General features: G+C 35.9%; 1 protein-coding gene across 1 annotated transcript in view; it reads right to left on the bottom strand.

The window, feature by feature from the left end:
- The window catches only part of LOC150102960 (uncharacterized), a 353,745-nt gene that overhangs the window by 325,789 nt on the left and 7,039 nt on the right, over positions 1 to 20,917 (bottom strand). Inside the window, exon 2 of the mRNA XM_090398023.1 lies at positions 6,195 to 6,379. Coding sequence (XP_090254149.1) covers positions 6,195 to 6,270 — 76 coding nt within the window. The 5' untranslated portion in view covers positions 6,271 to 6,379. The remainder of the gene's footprint in view (positions 1 to 6,194; positions 6,380 to 20,917) is intronic.

Below are 20,917 nucleotides of genomic sequence, written 5' to 3'. Positions count from 1 at the left end.
ATAGAAGCAAAAGAAATAGTTGAGTTATTATGTGTATCCTACAGGTAGAGAATTTGCAGGTGCTGATGTGACAGAGAATGATGTGAGAATTGAGGCAGACAAACTGAAAGTGCATGGCATATTGAAAAATATCAATGTGAATAGAGCAGCGGGATTGAATGGTATGTTACTAGAATGTGCAACAGGATTCAAAGTGTCTATATGAAGTTGTTTATAGGAGCAAGAGTTTTACGTGATGGCATGTGTGTGTGTGTGATGGCTCCAGGGGAGGTTGAAAGAATGCAAGTTCCATCACATAAAGGTGGCTCCGAAACAGCAGTTGCAAATTACACATTAATTAGTATTGCAAGAGTGGTTAAAGTATTTGAAAAGTTGATTAAAGCTAAAATCCAGGAATGGATGGATAGAAATATATTTTACAGTGGTCAGCATGACTTGTAAAAGAAAGGTTCTGCATTAGTAATTTACATTTTATAACAGCAACAGCAGAATTAGGTAAGGGAAAAGACCATGTCACGATACCTGGACTCCACAAAGGCATTTGACAGAATTCTATAACATAAGGTGAAAGTTTTTTTTTTTTCTATTTTAAATAATGACCACATACATGAAAAACCACATGATCTATAACACTACAGTGCCATGTGTGGGCAAATGATTAAGGAGAAAATAAAAGAATAGAGGTGGATGGAATAAAGGAAGCTGATAAGAAGATAGTTCGGTGTGTTCGAAGCTGGACAGTGTAGGTGTTGGCCAGTAGCTGCTCTGGTTCTATGATTAGAAGAAAGTGGAGGAATGGTAGCAGACAATTCAGAGGAGCAATGCAATGAAAGTACCCATAGAAAAGGCAGAGTACTGCAGAGAGAGAGAGCGCACCTATGATAAAGTGACCGAAGAGAGTTTGTGAGGGAAGAATCGTCTATTAAGCAGACTGCTCTCTTCTGAATATCATTAATAATCCTTAGAGAGGTATTGGGATGCTCCACCTCAAACATGGAAACAGTACTCCAAAGTTGGACAGCTCTGAGACTTATAATGTGTCAGGAGTTGAGAGGAAGAGAAGTAATGTATAGAAGAGAAAAAACACCAAACTTTTTTTAAAGGCTAAGGAGGCTATGTAGGTAATATGTTTGTGCCAGGATAAATTGGATGTGACAGACACCCAAGAAGAGAAAGTTGATCGAAAGGAAACCAACATTATCAAAAGTGAGAGGGGGGGGTGAGGTAGGATTTTTTTTTTTTTTGCAGGTTTTTTCTGGCACTGAAATTTACTAACTTGTCTTCACCCCATTTGAGGATGTTGAGGAGGTTAGTATTTAAGTCAATGGCTATGGAAAATCTTGAGGTATCTAACATTAGAACACTACAGGGTTTATTGAATTAGGAAGAGGAATGAAGAGTACTATCATTGGCAAAGCTGCGAATAGGATTTGAAGTCAGGGAAAGGAAGTCATTGATGTAAAGGGGGAAGAGCGTAGGTGATAACAAGAACTCTGATGCACTGCAGCATTGATTTAGTCTTGGCTAAAAAAAAAAAAAAAAAAAAAAATGTGACAAACGTGAGTTTAGTTGTAAGAGCATTATCATTGGAACAGATAGCTCTGGATCTGTGAGTTCAAGTTTTGAAAATACTACATTGTTGAGCTCCCAGTATGCGTTAGTGTTCTATAAACAGAAAAAGAAGATAATGAACCATCAGGAGAGTATGTAACTAGTGTATCCAGGAAGGAAGATGGTCACTAGATTCATGTTCCAATGTGAAGTGGATACATTTTTAGTGGATTTAAATAACCAATACCCTAAAACCTACTTCACAGTGGAACAGGAATCTTAATAATTGTCTGTTTATAATAACATTGCTGATTGCAGCATCTTTCTGTGTTTTGGTGTTTTCTTTGAATTATAAACTTTTTATTATTTTTTTTTATTACTTATTGTTCTTAATAATGGCAGATAAAATTCAAAGTAAGGGTGCTATTGTTTCCCATTAAAAGAAGAGGAAGTGTGAACCTATTACATTAGATACTAAGATTAAAATTATTAAGTTTAGTGAAGATGATGCATTGAACACTGAGACAGGCCACGACTAAACTTACGTCGCACTACTGTTGTTAAAAACAAAAATAAAGTAGTTGGCAAAGTGAAAAGTACTGCACTAGTTAATATTACAGTTATCTGTAAATGTGGCAATCTTATTGCCGAAATGGAAAAACTTGTAATGCTATAGATCAATGACTAAACTTCCTCTAAGCCAAGATATTCAGAATATTTTTGTTTGCAAATATTCTAAATTTTTTTGTTTACATATCAGATGTGCATAAATGCTTTATTCATATCATTTATGCATATACGAGGGTGGTCTGAATAGTTCTCAGCCTAACAATGAAAAAATGAATTTATAATTTTAAAATTATTTTTATTTTTCAACATAATCTCCATTAAGACTAATACATTTATTCCAGCGATGCTCCAGCACCATTATCCCGTCCCTGTAGTCCTTTGCAGTAAGATCTGCAAAATATCCCTCTACATCTGCAATCACCTCTTGATTCAAAGAAAACAGCTGACCAGCGAGGGAAAAGTTTTAGTTTTGGGAAGAGATAGAAGTCACAGGGAGCCAAATCTAGAGAATAGGGTAGATGTTCCAACAAATCATAATGTAGATTCCTTAATTTTCCCATTGCCAAAACACCTTTGTGGGCAGGTGCATTGTCCTGATGAAAGGTGATTTCTTTTCTTCTGCAAACCAGGTCTTTATGAGAAAAGACCTGGTTTGCTCACGAATTTTTTCGTCTAGTCTGGTTAAAAGATCAGAATAATATTTCCCGGTTTTTGTTTTATCCTTTTCAAGATAATTAATAAACCAAATGCTTTCAGCATCCCCAAACACCGATGCCATGACCTTTCTTGCTGATGGAACTGACTTCGTCTTCTTTAGCACTGAACAACCAGCTTCTATCCACTGTTTTGACTGCTGTTTGGATTCTGGTGTGTAATGGTGAATCCAAGTCTTATCCATAGTAATGAATCAATGTACAAAATCAGTTTTATTCTTGTTAAAACGCTCCAAGCACTGTTCAGAGATTTTCATAGAAGTCATTTTTGATATGCTGTGAGCAAGCACAGCACCCATCTTGTGCAAAGCTTTTGAATTTGCAATTCTTCATACAAAATATATCTTGCACCTTCTTTTGAAATGCCTATAGTTTCAGCAATTTCACGCACTTTGACTCGGCGGTCATCCAATACCATATCGTGCACTTGATCAACAATTTCTGATATTGTTACACTTTTTGGAAGTCCTTCGCATGGATCATCTTCAAGGCTGGTACAGCCATGTTTAAACTGGCAGTCCATTTCTTAATTGTCAAAAATGAAGGAGAAGAGTGCTCATAAACTTATACGAACTTTGAATGAATTTCTTTGCCGTTAAACCTTCTTTTACAAAGAATTTTATAACTGCATTATACTCAATTTCATCCATTTCAAGGGATACAGACAACAGTTTTGCTTCAGACAGCTGTATAAAACAAACTACTTGATAGAATGACTTGCAATTTCACACAGATGCTTATGACAGATGTACCAACTTACAAAAAAAAATAAAAAAATCTTGCCGGTAGTGTTGCCATCTATGGCCGAGGCCAAGAACTTTTCAGACCACCCTCGTATAGGACTGCTTTAAAATGCTATTAAACCATTACATGCATCTACAAGTAAAAAAAAAAAAAAAAAGAAAGAAAAAAAAAAGCCTATGATATACTATATATATGCCATTGGTCTGGAACTTAGCATGTCATATGACCAGGGTATGCCTGTATCAAATTTGCAACTCTCATACCTTCACTTAAGGAGAACTTCTGTCTTTTATTATATCCAGTAATGTATAATTTGCCCTATACATGTGATCTGGCTTACTATGGACAGACAGAAAACTGTTGACAACATTCTTGGAGAACATAAAAATACATTTGGCACTATCATTATGGCAACTCAGAATAGCAGACCATGCCTATAGATACCCTTCACACAGGACTGAATGAAAAAAAAAAAAAAAAAGTGCTAAACATTATAAGTCAGAGAGAGAGAGACTGTTTTCGGAATGAGGAACAGCTTTAAAACATTCCTCAAACCTCAACAAGTATGGGTGTATCAATTTACCAAAAATCCAGAAGACAGTCATTTTAATATCAAATTAACAGTTGTTTTTTTCTCTCTCTTTATCCAACAATAGATGGTGCTAATTCTGACTTTAGTTCCTTGAGTTGTTTGTTAGATTTTTTTTTTTTTTTAAACTGGTTAGTCCCACTATTAACTAAATTATAGATGTTCGTGTACTGTGACAAACTGGTTTTTGTGCTCTGAAGATGCTGGACTGTGGAAGAATGGTGGACAGAGTTGAAGTTCAGAGGGAATATTGCAAAAGTTGACAGAATAGTCAAAATATTACCTGGATGATGAAGAACACATTTACAAGTAAAGATAAGGAGATGGTTATACCCTCTTTATAAGGCTATGATTTAATCACATATTGACTACTGTGCATAGATTTAGTCACCTGGGTTTCTTGAGGATCAGCAGGTAGTGGAGATAATACAGATATGAGTGATTAAGCTGGTGACAGGTCTGTAGAATGCTCGCTATGAGGATAGGCTGAAAGTATATGTTACAAAGTTTAGTTGAGAGGTAGAAAAGAGGGGATATGACAGAAAGGTTTTTATAAAACTGATGCAAAAGAATTTTTCAATATATGACAAATAGAGAACTACGGATCTCTGTGGAAGTTGTGTAAGAGTGTGGTTAGTAAGGGTGTGTAGACTAGATTTTTTATGTGGAAAATGGAATGGATTGCCAGAATTAGTTGTGAGTTCCCTGACAATGAATGAGTTTAAGGAGATGCATGATAGGTTTTGTGTATAAAATATTAAGTTTGGGGTTCCCCACGATAAGTCTCCAGACTCCATGGAGATACCGTATAATAAGTAATAATAATAAAATTATTCTCATGTCTTACAGGCAATATATTCTTTGAATGTAAATATTAACCATACATATGTTAATAATTTTTTCTTCCTAATTTCACAAATCTAGGACAGGTAGTCTTGGCCAAGCATTTCATTGGTCTGATTGTTTATGCTTTCCAGTTCATTATCTTCTTAGGTATTCTTTCATATGCCATTTGTTCTGAATGTGCTCTTTCCATTTCGTTCTGCGTTTCTCTATTGTTTTTAGTGCCGGTGTTTGGTGTAGTTCTTTCAGTATCACTATATTTCTCATTTTATCTAGACATGTATAACTTGCTGCTCTTCCCATGTTTCATTTCTGCTCCATTGATTTTTTTTTCTTTTCTCTTCTTTTATTGCCTATACTTCACTGTTATATAATAATGCTGGTTTTGATAAAATATTATACATTCTTAGTCTGCTTTTTTTGATGACAACTGCTGGCTAATGAATGCCATAGTTTTAGTATTTGTTTGAGAGATTGAAATATTATACCATATCAAGCTGTCACAGTTTTAAATGCGGTTTTCATTTTTAAAGCACTTTTAACTAAAAAAATATGTCTTAGTCCTGATGAATATATAGACTATTTATCTGCAAAACTTCAAGGAACAAGTACAAACAGAATGATACTGAGGGGGGGGGGATAAGCATAGGGATTTATAAAATAAACCACACTGGTAATAGCTACTTGATCAAGAATGCAAAATAAGTTGATACCTACACCCACTCCCCCCAGAATATTACACAGCCATTATGACATAAAGCACCACAAGGTTTAAGATTTGTTAAGATAAACAAGTAAATGACTTTGTTAAGCCTGAAGTTGAAGACATTAACATAATTTATTTCATTTTTATATCACAGAAACATTATGCCATATGCATCTCAATCTGCATTTTAATATCATATATATTAAAATGAGCAGTTAGCGTGTCTGCTCTCCAGCCAAAAGGCTGCGGGTTCGAATCCGACCGTGAGCATGGGTGTTTGTGATTGTCTGTGGAAGTGCTAGTGGTGGTGGTGGTGGGTGGTAGATGGGGTTGGTGTGGTTGCGGTTAATTGTAGTTGGTGGGTTGAGTGGTGGAGATAGAGCTGTAGAGTAGGTGCCTCCGTCGATGAGTCTTTGGACTCCCTGGAGGTGTCATATAATAATAATAATATATATATATATATATACACACACATTACCTGGTATGAGTGGTGTAGAAGCAACTGAATTCAAGCAAAAGCATATTGTAAAAATCATCATCACTACATTCTCCATTTTACTGCCTCTTCAAGGTAACAAATGAATACCAATTAGAATTGTACTGTTCAAAAATGTGTCTTATAGATCTATGTCATCCTCCATTATAAATACAAAGCATATACCCCTGAAAGAAGATATAATTGCATAAACCTCTATAAACATTTTATATAAAATAGCATTTCCATAATTATCTTTTTATATAAGTTCATTAAATACTTTATTAATGAATGAATATGTACTAAATTCCTAATTACTAATATAGTATTATTATTATTTTAATATGATCACCTAAGTAAGTATGTTATGAAGAGACTTATTTAGTCCATATTTTCTGAAAGAAAGTCAATCAGTTCATCAGTTGCGTCAATTGATCAAATGACTAAATAACGAAAATTCTATTAAGTTAAGAAACATAGATACAAACGTAATATAGTAATCTACCGCTTATCTGACCCTTCAATTATCAGAACAGTGAGTTCAGATAGTTGAAAGGTTAGATATCAATACCAAGATGCAGTATTACACTGTATATGTTTCTTAACAAAATTATTCTTATTTAGTAAATGGATTGTTCAATTCAATTTATTTTGTAATTTTAAGGAAAATAATTGAAATACTGACTAGTTATAATTATTTTCTTTTTGTATTGATATCGTTACCGTATGGAACCTCTGTGTAAACTTCCTCAGGAGAACTATTATTATTAGTATATACCTGCACGGAGTCAATAACTCATCACAGATCATGACTCAAAGGAATCACATAAAAAAATCATGGATTACAGTAACAGTATTAGAAGTGAACAGTTCAACAATATATCTGAGGTAAGATTCAAAATGTATTTGTATTATACTGTATAGTATTATGATAATGCATATCATCAGGGGTTAAAAAATACACTTGCCTGTGGTGAGTAAATTCTGACAGCTGGCAAGAAGCTGAAGACTGGGCAAAATATTCCTTATTCCTTACTCAATGAAAATAATTTTCTAAAGAAAATCTTTTGAACTTTAAGGAAACACTGATGCAGCAATACTATTCACTTTATAGAACTTTTAACTTATTGGAACATGTCATTTAAAAAATGAAAAGATCTTGGGTGAGGACATTTTTTGCATGGCAAGTAAGGTTTTGCACAGTTTGCCGAACCCTACATATCACAGATGTGGTTAGGTGTGTGCCAGATATCTAATATAAAGTAATTACTTCCTTTTTTGTTGCAATGATGGAAGGGAATCTTAACATTTCTGAATACCCTCTGAATATTCTAATGAAGTTATTACATAGACCATTTCTGTAAGGCTAATTCAGATTTACATTTTCTTTTCTTTCATAATGCCTGTACAGTCCTGTGGAAATGGCATTTATTACCCCAGTGCTAAGATGTCCAAAGAAATAAGTTTTATTCTAGTTGTTGACTACAGGAACATACACCTAGGCCAGGGATGTTCAACCCGTCGATCATGATCGAGTGGTCGATTGCGGAGCGATTTTTGGTCGATCTCTTGGTATTCCTCCTTACTTACAAATTTAATTAAAACTGAAAACATAATATTTTATTTATCATTATTTTGTATAATTTTTAATCAGCTTTAAGTGTATTGCTATTGTTTATTTATTTTTCGTTAAAATTGTCAAATCAGTAATTTTCAAGAAAACAAGAATTAACAACATAAAATTTTTTCTTGATGAAAAATGAGATATTTATCCACAATTGAGTGATAAATGATAGTTGTTACACTTATCATTTTTAGCAGATTTCTGCACGAAATTAAGCAATTTAAATTTAGAGTTACAAGGTAGAGATAAAAATTTAATTGACATGTTAAGTTCAATAAAAACTTTCCAACAATACTTACTTTTATTAAAGAAAAATATAACTGACAGCGAATTTAGACATCTCCCATATTTATTAAAATTTTTTGAACAGAATCAAGAAATGCTTCGCTATGATTTAAAAAAATTTATTCGTGAAATAGAATTAGTTGAGGAAGAAATAAATTCAAGATTTAAAGATTTTAATAAAACTAAAATTATTGTATCTTTTATCAATAATCCATTTCAAGAAAACTTGAACATCACAGAAATTTCAAATAAAATTAGTGGGCTGTTTGATATAAACCAAGCTGAAGTAGAACTTGAGATAATAAACATTCAGAATAGTTTACATTTAAAATCAATAAACATTGAAGTCATTTGGAAGTATGCACATGAAAAATTCCCAATATTAACTGATATTGTGCAAAAAATTCTGTCCTGTTTCGGATCGACATACTTGTCAGAATCCACTTTTTCAAATATGAACGTCATAAAAAATCAATTAAGAAACCAAATAACAAATGATCATCTGGATGATTGTCTGCAATTGGCCACTTCTTCATATCAACTTGACTATGAAAATATTGCGAGGTCCAAACAATGCCAAATTTCCCATTAACTTTTTTTTTTTAAAATCAACCAGCATTTCCTGTAACTTGTAAGTTTGTAATCAATCTATTGTTTTTTCTACATTTGGTTTTCCAAAATAGAGAAATAAATATTTTATTCCAATATATGTTTTTTTTTTTGTTGTATTAAAATATTTGTTGCATTAAAATAATTAAAAGTGATAAATAAATTTTTAAATACATAAAGTTTTTAGTTGTGTATTTTTTTTTAGTTGTTTATTTGTGAGTAATCAGATATCAGGTTGGGGGAACGTGATCTATACAAGAGAGTAGATCACCGAATAACTTTTTATAGAAAAGTAGCTCGCGTAGTAAAAAAGGTTGAACACCAGCGACCTAGGCTTTTCTTTGATGTCCCCAAAGTTATTCAATCTCCAAAAATGGCAAGAAGGACTTCTTTTTTCCTGCTGGAAATGCGGACTCCCCCACATCTCAAAAACTGAACATAGAATTCTCACTCTTACAGAGAATAATACTGGCATTAGGGTTTAGGGCCATGAGATGACCACACTTGTCTTCTGTATGTAACAGTAGCAAAAGGTACATAAATTATGTAGAATTAAACTAATAAACTTAATAATAACTTTTTTAACAACTATCAGTAACCAGGTGATAATCCAACTTATTTATAATTGATTATCTAAACTAGTTTTTTAGTGTTTTGGGGACAAAAAAAAAGTACCAAAAACACTAAAAAAATTAGATATCAGATTTAATTTTTTTAGTGTCTTTGAAATATTTTCAATGAAACCTAAATGACAGAAAAAATAAAATGTTATCTTTCTATTGCATATTTACCACATATCCAAAAATTGTCATGGGCAAAATAAATTACATTATTATGATTATTTTATTATTACCACTCCAATACCTCATGGAGTCAAAGACTCATCTGGGAGGTCCTTTTATCACACACAGAGCTCTCCATACCGTGTTTTAAACACATTCAAACTCTTTGCAGACACCACATTCTCAGGCAAGGCATTCGAATCATTCACAACTCTGCACAAAAAAAACCTGCCTCTCACTCCCCTACTCACACCCTCTTTATACAGTTTCCAGGGATGACCACTGGTTCTTCCCTGATCTCCTACTATTCTCTGCAAAACTTCTCCAACATTGATCCTATAACAACCCCTTACCAACTTGTAGGTCTCTATCATATCTGTCCTCTTCCTCCTGTCCACCAGACTCTGCAAATTACATCTTCACAATCTTTCCTCATACTCGACATTACAGGTCAGAAACTACCTTAGTCAGTCTCCTTTGGACCTTTTCCAAAATCTCTTCATCCTTCTGAAAACCCAGTGACCAAATCTGGGCACAATATTCCATGTGTGGCCTAATCAACGCCTTATACAACGGAACAAGAATCTCCCTACTTCTACATGTCAATGTCCCCCTGCATCATTCCCAGAAGCCTTTGTGTTGTCTTCACAATTTTGACGATGTGTCCCCTATATTATAGATCCTTATCCACTATCACCCCCACATCTCTTATTTCCTCTACCTCCAACAATATATTCTCATCAAGCATAAATTCTGAATCCCATCTTTGTTTTCCAAATTTTAAAACCTTACATTTTGCAACATTGAACTCAGATCCCCATTTCCGTGCCCAATCACTCAATCTATTCAAGTCTTCCTGTAAGGCCGCAACATCTTCACTACTTCATGGTTCGTCCCAACTTTGCATCATCTGCAAACAACTGAATATTTCCATCCAAATCTTCACCTATATCATTAATATACAAGTTAAACAGCAATGGACCTAACACAGACCCCTGAGGCACTCCACTAGTGACTTTTCTTTTCCTGGATATCGCTCCCCCATACACAACTTGTTGATACCTATCAGATAGCCAGTCTCCAATCCTATGCACCAATCTAATATCCAACCCCATCTGCTCTAGTCTGACTGTCAACCTATCATGAGGTACTCTATCAAAGGCCTTTGCGAAATTCAAGTATATTGCTGTGTATCGTTTTCCTCTGTCCAAGGAAGCAGTCACTTTATTGTAATAAGTAAGTAGATTACTAAAACATGGCCTCCCTTCAGCAAATCCATGCTGTACATCAAAGATAATACCATTGTTATCAACCCAACTCTGGATCCTAGTTCTCACATGCTTCTCCAACAACTTATCCACAACACCTGACACACATATAGGCCTATAGTGTGATGCCTGAGTTCGATCACCCTCCTTTATGAAGTGACCAATCTTGTCTCCTTCCACTCCTTAGGAACTTGACGGAGAATATGTCAAGGCAGGCATCAACTCCCTTGCACATTCTTTCAGAATACGTGGTGATAAATTATCAAGTCCCACAGCCTTATTAATATCTAGTTTACTCAACTCCCCATACACCTCTTGCTCACCTACAGTCAGTCTCTCCTCCCCATCATCAACTGCTCTCAATACCTACATGAAGTCACATTCACAAGATTGAAAGATCTTTATGAACTGCTCATTAAGTAACTCCACCACACATTCTGCATCAGCTCTCTTTATACCATTTTCTCCAATCAATGTCATCCTTCCATAATTATTTTTTCTTTTGCTGGCTACATATCGAAAGAATTCCTTAGGATTCTTTTTGGCTTCATTAGCCAACTGCTGTTCATACCTCTCTTTAGCTACCTTCACCAACCAAGTCACCCTCCTTGAATGGTCTTTGTAGCCCTCATGGAATTGGTTATTTCCACTTCTCTTATGGTGCCTCCACAATGCGCTTTTTCTCTGTATCGCATGCTTAATCTCTTTATTCATCCATCTCACACCCACCTTATTTAACCTTCTCACCCTTGGAATACATTTAGACATTGCATCTACTAAACAGTTTTTGAAAATCCCCCAAGCTGCATCGATCTCTTTTCCAGCTAACTCCTCATTCCATGCTACACCCTCAAGCCGTCTCCTGAGCTCTTCATAATCACCTCCCTTGTATTTCCACATATACCCTTTTCTCAAAGAGGTCCTCGCACTGCTGGCAACCACAGGTAATCACCTCATGGTCACTCTCACCAATTGGTGGATGATTTGACACCTCATTTACAATTACATCCTCTGATGAGATGACCAAATCCAAGACTCTCAATCCTCGTGTGCCCTCTGTTACATACTGTCTAAGGTAGTTATCCCTCAAAAACTCAAGAAACTCGTTTTCTTTACTTCCAGTTGCTATCTCATCATTCCAGTCTATATTGCCATAATTAAAATCACCCATAATGATCACCCTTTTCTTATTTACTTGGCTAATTTGATTGTACATTTCATTATCACCACCATCCACATTACCTGGTCTATAACAACATCCCACCAAGTATTTGATTCCATTCACCTCTATCTCACACCATACTGCCTCAAAACCACTAACACTATTTCCCTCTTGCATCTCCACTTTATATGGACATAACTCTTTCTCTATCATCAATAGCACTCACCCTCCCTTTTTACCCCCTCTGTCCTCACGAAATACATCATACCCTTTCATCTCTATTCCTGTCAGGATGTCATCCTCTTCCGACCATCTTTGGGTGAACAGACACAATTAGTGCAACCGTTTCTTCTGCCTTGTTTCTTATACTTCTAGCATTTGTATACAAACACAACAGCTCATTTCTGGATCTACAGCTAGTTCCACTGATACTACCACTCACTCGATGTGATCTCTCCATGCTCGACTGGGGCCATTTCCCTTTCTGCTTCTTCATTTTAAAACTCTTTTCAATTCCAACTATTTCCTCTTGATCCCTGGTCATCCCATTCCTTTCCTGCCTACACATGCTCACCTCCTCTTAAAGCATCCACCTTTCTCATGCTGTGTACCCCTGTCCACCCTGAGCCTCCCCGTTTCCCTGCTCCTCTTGCACACCCATTCTCTCATTTTCTATACTCATACCACTCACTTCCCCATTCATAACCACCTCTTCAATCTCTCCTGCCTTACTCTCCCGCTCTTCCACATCACTTCCCACTCGATCTGATTCATTCTCTCTATTCACTTCTCTACCTTCCAGCAGCAGTCTCTCTAAGCGACTCACACCATAACCACTCAAATGCAGTCCATCGCTCCCATACAGCTCACTTCGTCCCTCAAACTCATTCCACACATTAACAAACTGTACTCCCATCTCCTCACACATTTCAGCCAGCATATCATTCATAATCCTTGCTCTCCGCCTCATTTCACCACAGTCATACCTAGGCAACACGCTAACTACCCTTCCTGTTCTCTTATCCTTCTAAGCAGCCTCCTGATATCCATTCTGACACACTCTTTGTCCTCTCTCAAATCATTCATACCTATTAATACTATTAACTCTTTTGCTCACACTTGCCTCATATCCAATGCCTCAATCACTCTACTCATTTTAGCGCCTGGAAAACATGCCTTGTGCATTCTATCCTCCAGCACACCTTTAATAATGGAGTTGCCATACAACGCCACTCGCTCATCTTTCGTTAAATCTTTCATGCCATCATTATTTATTTTAATAGTTTTTACCAGAAGTTTCTTAATTTCATTCCGCATCCATTTCATTTCTTGCCTCATCCAATCCAATTCAACTTCCGAATCTCGCAACACATTCTCTCTATCATTCAATCTTTCTAACTCTCAACCCCCTCTTCTCACTTTCACTCTCATTCATCCTTCTTTGTTTCCGTACTTTCGGTCCAACATGTGTCCAACTTTCACTATCATTCTTCCCATTTTCACACTCATTCATCTTTCGTTGTTTCTGTACTTGCAGTCCAACATGCGTCGAACTTTCGCTATCATCCATTCTTTAGATTTTTGTTACTTTCGATTTCTGCATCACGCCATTTCTAGTTTCATTCATTCTCTCAATTTCGTTTCCTTCCGCCACTTTTGCCCCTTTTAACATCCACTATGGTTTTCAAATCGCTCTTTTTCTTTTTTACTGATTTTTTTAACATTTTTTCACCTCTCTTTCTCACCATCCTTCTCTTTCAAATGTGCACTCATTTTTCCTACAATCTTGCTAGTAACACTTTCTGTCATCAATTTCATATTTGCATTTATCAATTCCTCGTTCAGGTCACACTTTGCACACACCCTCCTTCCATCCTCATTTATCATTTCGATTACATAAATTATCATTTATGTAATCGAAAGAATACATATAACAGACCTCACAGTTAACGAAACGACTGAAATCTAAATTAAAGTCATGGAATGACAATGCTGCTGCCATTTTTTGCAGGTTACTAAGTCTAATAATAACGATTTCATAATTAAGTTTTGGCAAAAAAAATCCCCCCCCACTAATAAAACCGGTAGCGCACAACATTTACAGCCTCTGTTACTCAAACAATTATGCATATATATTTAATTATTCCTAGAAAACTTATCCCAACCAGGAGCTCTCCTTATACATGTCACTGTGCTTGACTCATGAGTGCCCTCTCCATAACAAGTAAAGAGTAAGAAAATTACTACATGATTGTGTTCAGAGGTTGAAATTAATATCCTGAGCAAAAGATTTAATTTATACTTCTTAGGTACTTGATGATTAAAATCACCAGTACCCAAAAGAAACTATTTCTTTTTGTGTGTATGTATGTGCATGCACATGTGTGTGTTTACTTATATCATTGCATAATAAAGTAGTAGTAGTTACTGCCCAATTTCAAGAAAGACCGACTCTACATCCAAATTGGCTCATTTGTTATGAAATAATATGTATTCACTTTGCTTATGGATGCATCTAATAGAAATGTAGGGTAATTAAACTTTCTCATTTTCAGCTGTTCAAAAGGATAAATGAGCTATTTAACAAGGAAACACAAACTCAGGAAATGCAAATATCCTCCTTCCTGTCATAGATTTTAGATCAAGTGGTCTGTAAGTCATCGTTTCACGTTCCATGCCATCACTTTCTTGGTTTTCCAATTCTTCTTTTTCCACTTATTTTATATCAGCATGGTATGTATGGCAGTCTGCTATCATCCATTTGATTTAGATGTTCTAACCATTTTTGTATATATTTACTCATTTACCAGTTAACTGGTTTTATATTCAGGCGTTGTACAATTTCTTCATTAGTCCAATGGTCCCACTTGGTATATCTAGCTGTTGTTCTGAGAAATTTCATTTCTGCTGTGTGAATCCATTTTTCATTCTTCTTTTTTATAGTTCATGTTTAACTTCCATATAGTAAAATTGGCTTAGACAGAACATTAAATAGTCTGATTCTGGCATATTTTTGTAGCAAGGATGGCTTAACCACCTTACCGGCCATTAAAGATGAAATATGCATCCTCAAAAACTTCGTATCATCATATATTTCAATGTAATATTAATGGTATTACAATTTTAATATGCACTTCGCATCCAATGAAATGTGGACGTATATATACATTCTGGCTGGTAGCGTGGTTAAATATATTTATTATGCCATTTACTTTAACAAAATTTGATATTTTAATGTCTATATCTTTTTCATCTTCATATGATAAGTCATACCCCAGGTATTTGAAACTATTTATTTGTTCTAATATTTTATTATTTATCATTATTTCACTTCTTATGAGTATGCTTCTTTCAAAGCAATTATTTTTGTTTTTACTTCTGATATTCTCATATTATATTCTTCATAAATTTCCTTCAGGGTAGGTCAGGAATCTGATGATGATGATTTCATTTAATGATTTTACCAATCCCTGAAGATCAAGTTCTGATGATCACCTTTATTTTTACTTTTGATATTCTCATATCATATGCTTCTGAAATTTAATTTAATGGTTTTAACGATCTCTGTAGATCACCTTCTGATGTAGCTAATACAATTTGATCATCTGCAAATGATACACTATTATTTGTTTTGGGTTTATGGGTTTATTTGTATAAGAAATGGATTATGCTGTTTCCAGATAGTTATTATTTAATTTATATACTAGGGGGGGAACCTCTAATCCCGGGGATTAGAGGTCCCTGAGAACAATAGTCTAAGTGTGGTCTGATCAGGGTCTTATACAACGAAATGATAACTCTTTTTATCTCTGCAGGTCAGCGTCCTTCCCATTATTGCAGCAATCCTTTGTGTTACCTTCACCACCTCTGCAATATGTCCCCTGAATTTCAGGTTTCTATCAATCATCAACCCCAGATCTCTTATCTTCCCTACTTCCTCCAGTATAACTCCTCCAATAGAGTATGCAGCATCCCATCGATGTGTCCCAAACCTAAAGACCTTACATTTTGCTGCACTAAACCAACATACCCAGTCATTTGCCTATATGTCTAGCTTATTCAAATCCTCTTGCAAGGCTACCACATCTGCACTATTACTAATAACCCTTCCCAGCTTCACATCATCTGCAAACAACTGAATATTCCCCTGCAATCCACTGACAATGTCATTGATATAAAGGTTAAACAATACAGGTCCCAGTACTGAGCCCTGTGGGACCCCACTTGTAACCCTCTGCCTCCTTGAAACTGCCCCACCATACACAACTCTCTGATACCTATCGGACAACCAATCCTGAATCCAGTTGACCAACCTGTCATCCAAACCCATGTGCTGCAACTTAAATATTAGTTTATCACGTGGCACCCTGTCAAATGCCTTCGCTAAGTCCAAGAAAATGGCAGTATATGCTTTTCCCTCATCTACTGCTCTTGTAACTTTATTATAAAAGACTAGCATATTACTAAAACAATATATTCCCTGAATTTCAGGTTTCTATCAATCATCAACCCCAGATCTCTTATCTCCCCTACTTCCTCCAGCATAACTCCTCCAATAGAGTATGCAGCGTCCCATTGATGTGTCCCAAACTTCAAGACCTTACATTTTGCTACATTAAACCGACACCCCTAGTCATTTGCCCATCTGTCTAGCTTATTCAAATCCTCTTGCAGGGCTACCACATCTGGTAGTTGCCCAGTTGTGAAGTTACGTCATGCACAAACTTTGTTTGCTTACACTTGGATAAGGGATTAAACCAAGATCATAATTTCCTGGCATCTTTAATTTATAGTAATACCAAGTGGAAAAAATTTCAGTAAAGAACTTTGTTTGGATTACAGTATACTCCAAGTTAATTAATCAAATTCAAAGTTAGCTGGTTGTGTTTATATTAAAAAAAAAAATTCATCAGAGAATTTTGATTTATCATGGTGTTCTCTTTGGAAATAAATAAAATAATTATATCCCAAACACATCTAGTCTTTTGAAAGGATCTGTCAGAGAACTCGAGAAAGAAAAAAAAAAATTAAAAATTGTTAATTTTTAAAAATATTCCTATTTTTATGTTCACTTGTTTAATGTCATTCCACTCAAAGAATATGACTCTAAAATTTACATGTAAGCTGAATAACATATCTAAGTAACTTCTGTACATTTTGGCATTCTGCACATACTGGATTGACATAAATATCTAATATTAATAACAACAATTTGATCACTTATTTAGAAAATAACTTCTACTGACTATAAATTTTACAAGGTAAAAAGTAGTTAAAGAGAATAGAGTAATAGCAAAAATGACAATTTATTTTGTAGTAATAAGAACAAGAACTATACTATTATTAGCATCCAAAGAAGAAAAGCAATTCAACTGAAATTCAAAACAAATCAATAATAAACATAATAGTGAGGAGTATTAAGGAGTAAGTATTAGTGAGTAGTTTTGTGCTGTTGGTTATCTGAATATATACAGAAAACATACACCAAACATGCTACTTAAAGCAGCACATTTTCTTTAGAACCAAATTATCTAATCGCAAGCTCTCTCTCACAGTACTAAACATATGATAGGTTTACAGACTTTCAAAAGTAGAATTTTCTCTCTTTTTCTCTCTCTCTCTCTCTCGTGGGCTCGTACACGCACAGTGTTCTTTCAATTATCAGACTACAAATAACAAAACTATGAATTAATCAATACTTAATTAGCATGTCTGTCTAGGACTCCAGGAATAACTATGTAACTACATTCAGTTGGATATAAAGAGAGAAGTTTTGCAGGTAGAGATAGTTTCGATAGTGCCCATCAAAAAGAATTCTATCAAATGACTAAATAGATTGCCTCAAGTTCCTGAGATAAGAAATCTACTGACATTTTCCTTTAAGAGTTGGAAGATGGTGAGGAATATATTTCATGAGGAAAGTTGTTCCAGAAAACAGAGGTAGTTGGAATAAAAGGAATTGATACCTATTCCTAAGATCATACAGATAATACCTCTGCCTCACTAGTCGAGCAAAACCGAATGGTTTTGCTCGACTAGTGAGGTTGACTGGTGAATTAATATAATTCAAAAATGTCACAAACTTACTAAATCTATGCCTAGAAGAGGGGAAGATACCAAAAAACTGGAAAAATGCTACTCTGATACTGTTGTTATTATTATTATTATTATTATTCAGGCCTCCATGGAGTCAAAAGACTCATCGTGGGAGGTCCTTTCTAAGAAACTCGTCTATCAAGAGTCATCGAGGGAGGTCCCTCCTATGAAACACAAAGTCTATCATACCACTCCTTAAATGCATTGACTGTTCTCACTCTCACCACTCTATCATGTAATGCATTCCATGGTTCAACCACCCTCCATGCAAAGAAACCACACCTCACCCTCTTTCTCACAGTTTCCTTTTCTAACTTCCAGGGATGGCCTCCTTGTCATGACTCCCTGCTGTTTAACCAAGCGAAAGAACTCCCCATTGTCAACCCTGTAACCACCTCTCAACAGTTTAAAATCTCAATCATATCATCTCCCCTTCTTCTATTCACCAAACTCAGCAGTCCACACTCCCTCAGCCGATCCGCATTACTAACATTGTACAGTCCTGACACCATCTTTATTATCAGCCTTTGTACCCTTTCTACAGTTAATTTATCCCCTTCAAATACTGGGGACCAGATCCGAGAACAATAGTCTAAGTGTGGTCTGATTAGAGTCTTATACAACGGAATGATAACCATTTTCTCTGCAGGTCAGTGTCCTTCTCATTATTGCAGCAATCCTCTGTGTTACCTTCACTACCTTTGCAATATGTCCCATAAATTTCAGGTTTATCAATCATCAACCCCAGATCTCTTGTCTCCCCTACTTCCTCCAGTTTAACTCCTCCCACAGAGTATGCAGCGTCCCATCGATGTGTCCCAAACCTCAAGACCTTACATTTTGCCGCATTAAACCGACACCCCCATTCATTTGCCCACCTATCTAGCTTATTCAAATCCTCTTGCAGGGCTACAACATCTGCACTATTACTAATAACCCTTTCCAGCTTCATATCATCTGCAAACAACTGAATATCCCCTTACAATCAACGTCATTGATATAAAGTTAAAACAATATAGGTCCCAGTACCGAGTCCTGTGGAACCCCTGCTGGTAACCTTCTGTCTCTTTGATATTTCTCCACCATACACAACTCTCTGATACCCATCGGACAGCCAATCCTGAATCCAGTTGAGCAATCTGACATCCAGACCCATGTGCTGCAACTTGAATATCAGCTTATCATGTGGCACCCTGTCAAATGCCGTCTAGGAAAACGCAGTATTATGCCTTTCCCTCATCTAATGCTGTTGTAACTCTATCATAAAAGGCTAGCATATTGCTAAAACAAGAACGCCCCTTCACAAATCCATGTTGACTCTCACAGATAACATTACCCTCATCTGCCCAATGCTGTATATGGTCCCTCACTACTTTCTCCAAGATCTTACTAACTACTGATGACACACAAACTGGCCTATAATTAGACACTTCCAGTCTGCTACCACCCTTATGCAATGCTACTCCATGGAGGGCAGGATGCTTCCTTCCATTCCATGGGCACCTTTCCCTGCAGCCAGACTTTCATTGAAAAGCCAGGTCAAAGGCACTATCAGTTCCTTAGCACATTCTCTCAAAACTCGTAGTGAAATACCATCTAGTCCCACAGCTCCACTAACATCCAGAGCACTCAGCATGTGGAACACACTCTCCCCTGCACCCCTAAAACCTCGAACCCGCCCAATCCCTCTAGTATCCAAATTGACTCCTCGAGGATGAAATACTCCAACAAAGTGTTCATGGAACAACTCCACTATGTCCTCCGCATCAGCGACTCTATTCCCATTTCTATCCCACAATGTCATTCCTCCTACTGGTCATGTAACTAAAATATTCCCTAGGATTTTCCTTGCAAAGAATAGTGGTTGCAAGATTCAGTGCCCAACCATTTAATATCACAACCATTCAAATATATGCACCCACTGTAGAGAGTGCAGATGAAAACATTGAGAGATTTTATAGGGATCTACAACTAGTAATTGATGAGGTGCCGAAGCAGAATGCATTCATCATTGGAGGAGACTGGAATGCAAAGATTGGCATAAATAACACAGAATGGGAAAAGGTAATGGGAAAATTTGGATATGGAGAAAGAAATGAACGTGGAGAAATGCTTCTGGAATTTGCCACGGATAACAACCTGATGATTTGCAACAAAAAGATTGTCGTAAATGGACGTGGCACTCCTTCGATGGCAAACAGGAATATGATTGACCTGATATTAATAGACCAGAAATGGAGAACCTCAGTTCAACAGTACAGATAATTCCAAGGAGCTGATATTGATTCGGACCATAGCTTAGTTAATGTGAACATAAGACTAAAACTGAAACAGAAGTACAAAGGAAAGTTTCAAAAAGCTAGAGATATCTCAAAACTAAAGGAAGATAGGCTAAGAACAGCATATCAGAACATATTGGAAACTAAGCTTAAGATCCCAAGTGAAAAATAAAATATAAATACAAGAGCAGAACGACTGACTACAGTGCTAAAAAAAAAGCAGTAGAGGAAGTAATTCCTGAAAGAGAAAAAAGATCAACAAGAAATGGATAACTCAGGAAACCCTAAAATTGGTACAAGAGAAAAGAGAACTGAAACTTAAAAGAGAACACAAAACTCTATAAACTTATAAGAAATGTCAATAGGAAGTAGAAAACAAGATCAGTAGCAGTCAAAGATGAAAATGGTCAAGTATTGATGGACAAGACAAAAATCATACACAGATGGACAAGATATTGCAGCCAACTATATAAAAATCAACTGACTGATACTGCAACAGAAGTAATCAAAGAACTAAAAGCAATCTCTCCACTAGCAGAGATCTTTGAAAATGACATCTTGGAAGAGGAGGTGAATAAGGCTATAAAACATCTCAAGAACAATAAGTATCCTGGAAATTAC

Source organism: Typopeltis vanoorti, chromosome 9 (assembly GCF_054136105.1).
Source record: "Typopeltis vanoorti isolate ZY-2024b chromosome 9, IOZ_Tvanoo_1.0, whole genome shotgun sequence".
NCBI lineage: Eukaryota > Metazoa > Arthropoda > Arachnida > Uropygi > Thelyphonidae > Typopeltis > Typopeltis vanoorti.
This window is presented reverse-complemented; position numbering and strand designations above follow the sequence as displayed.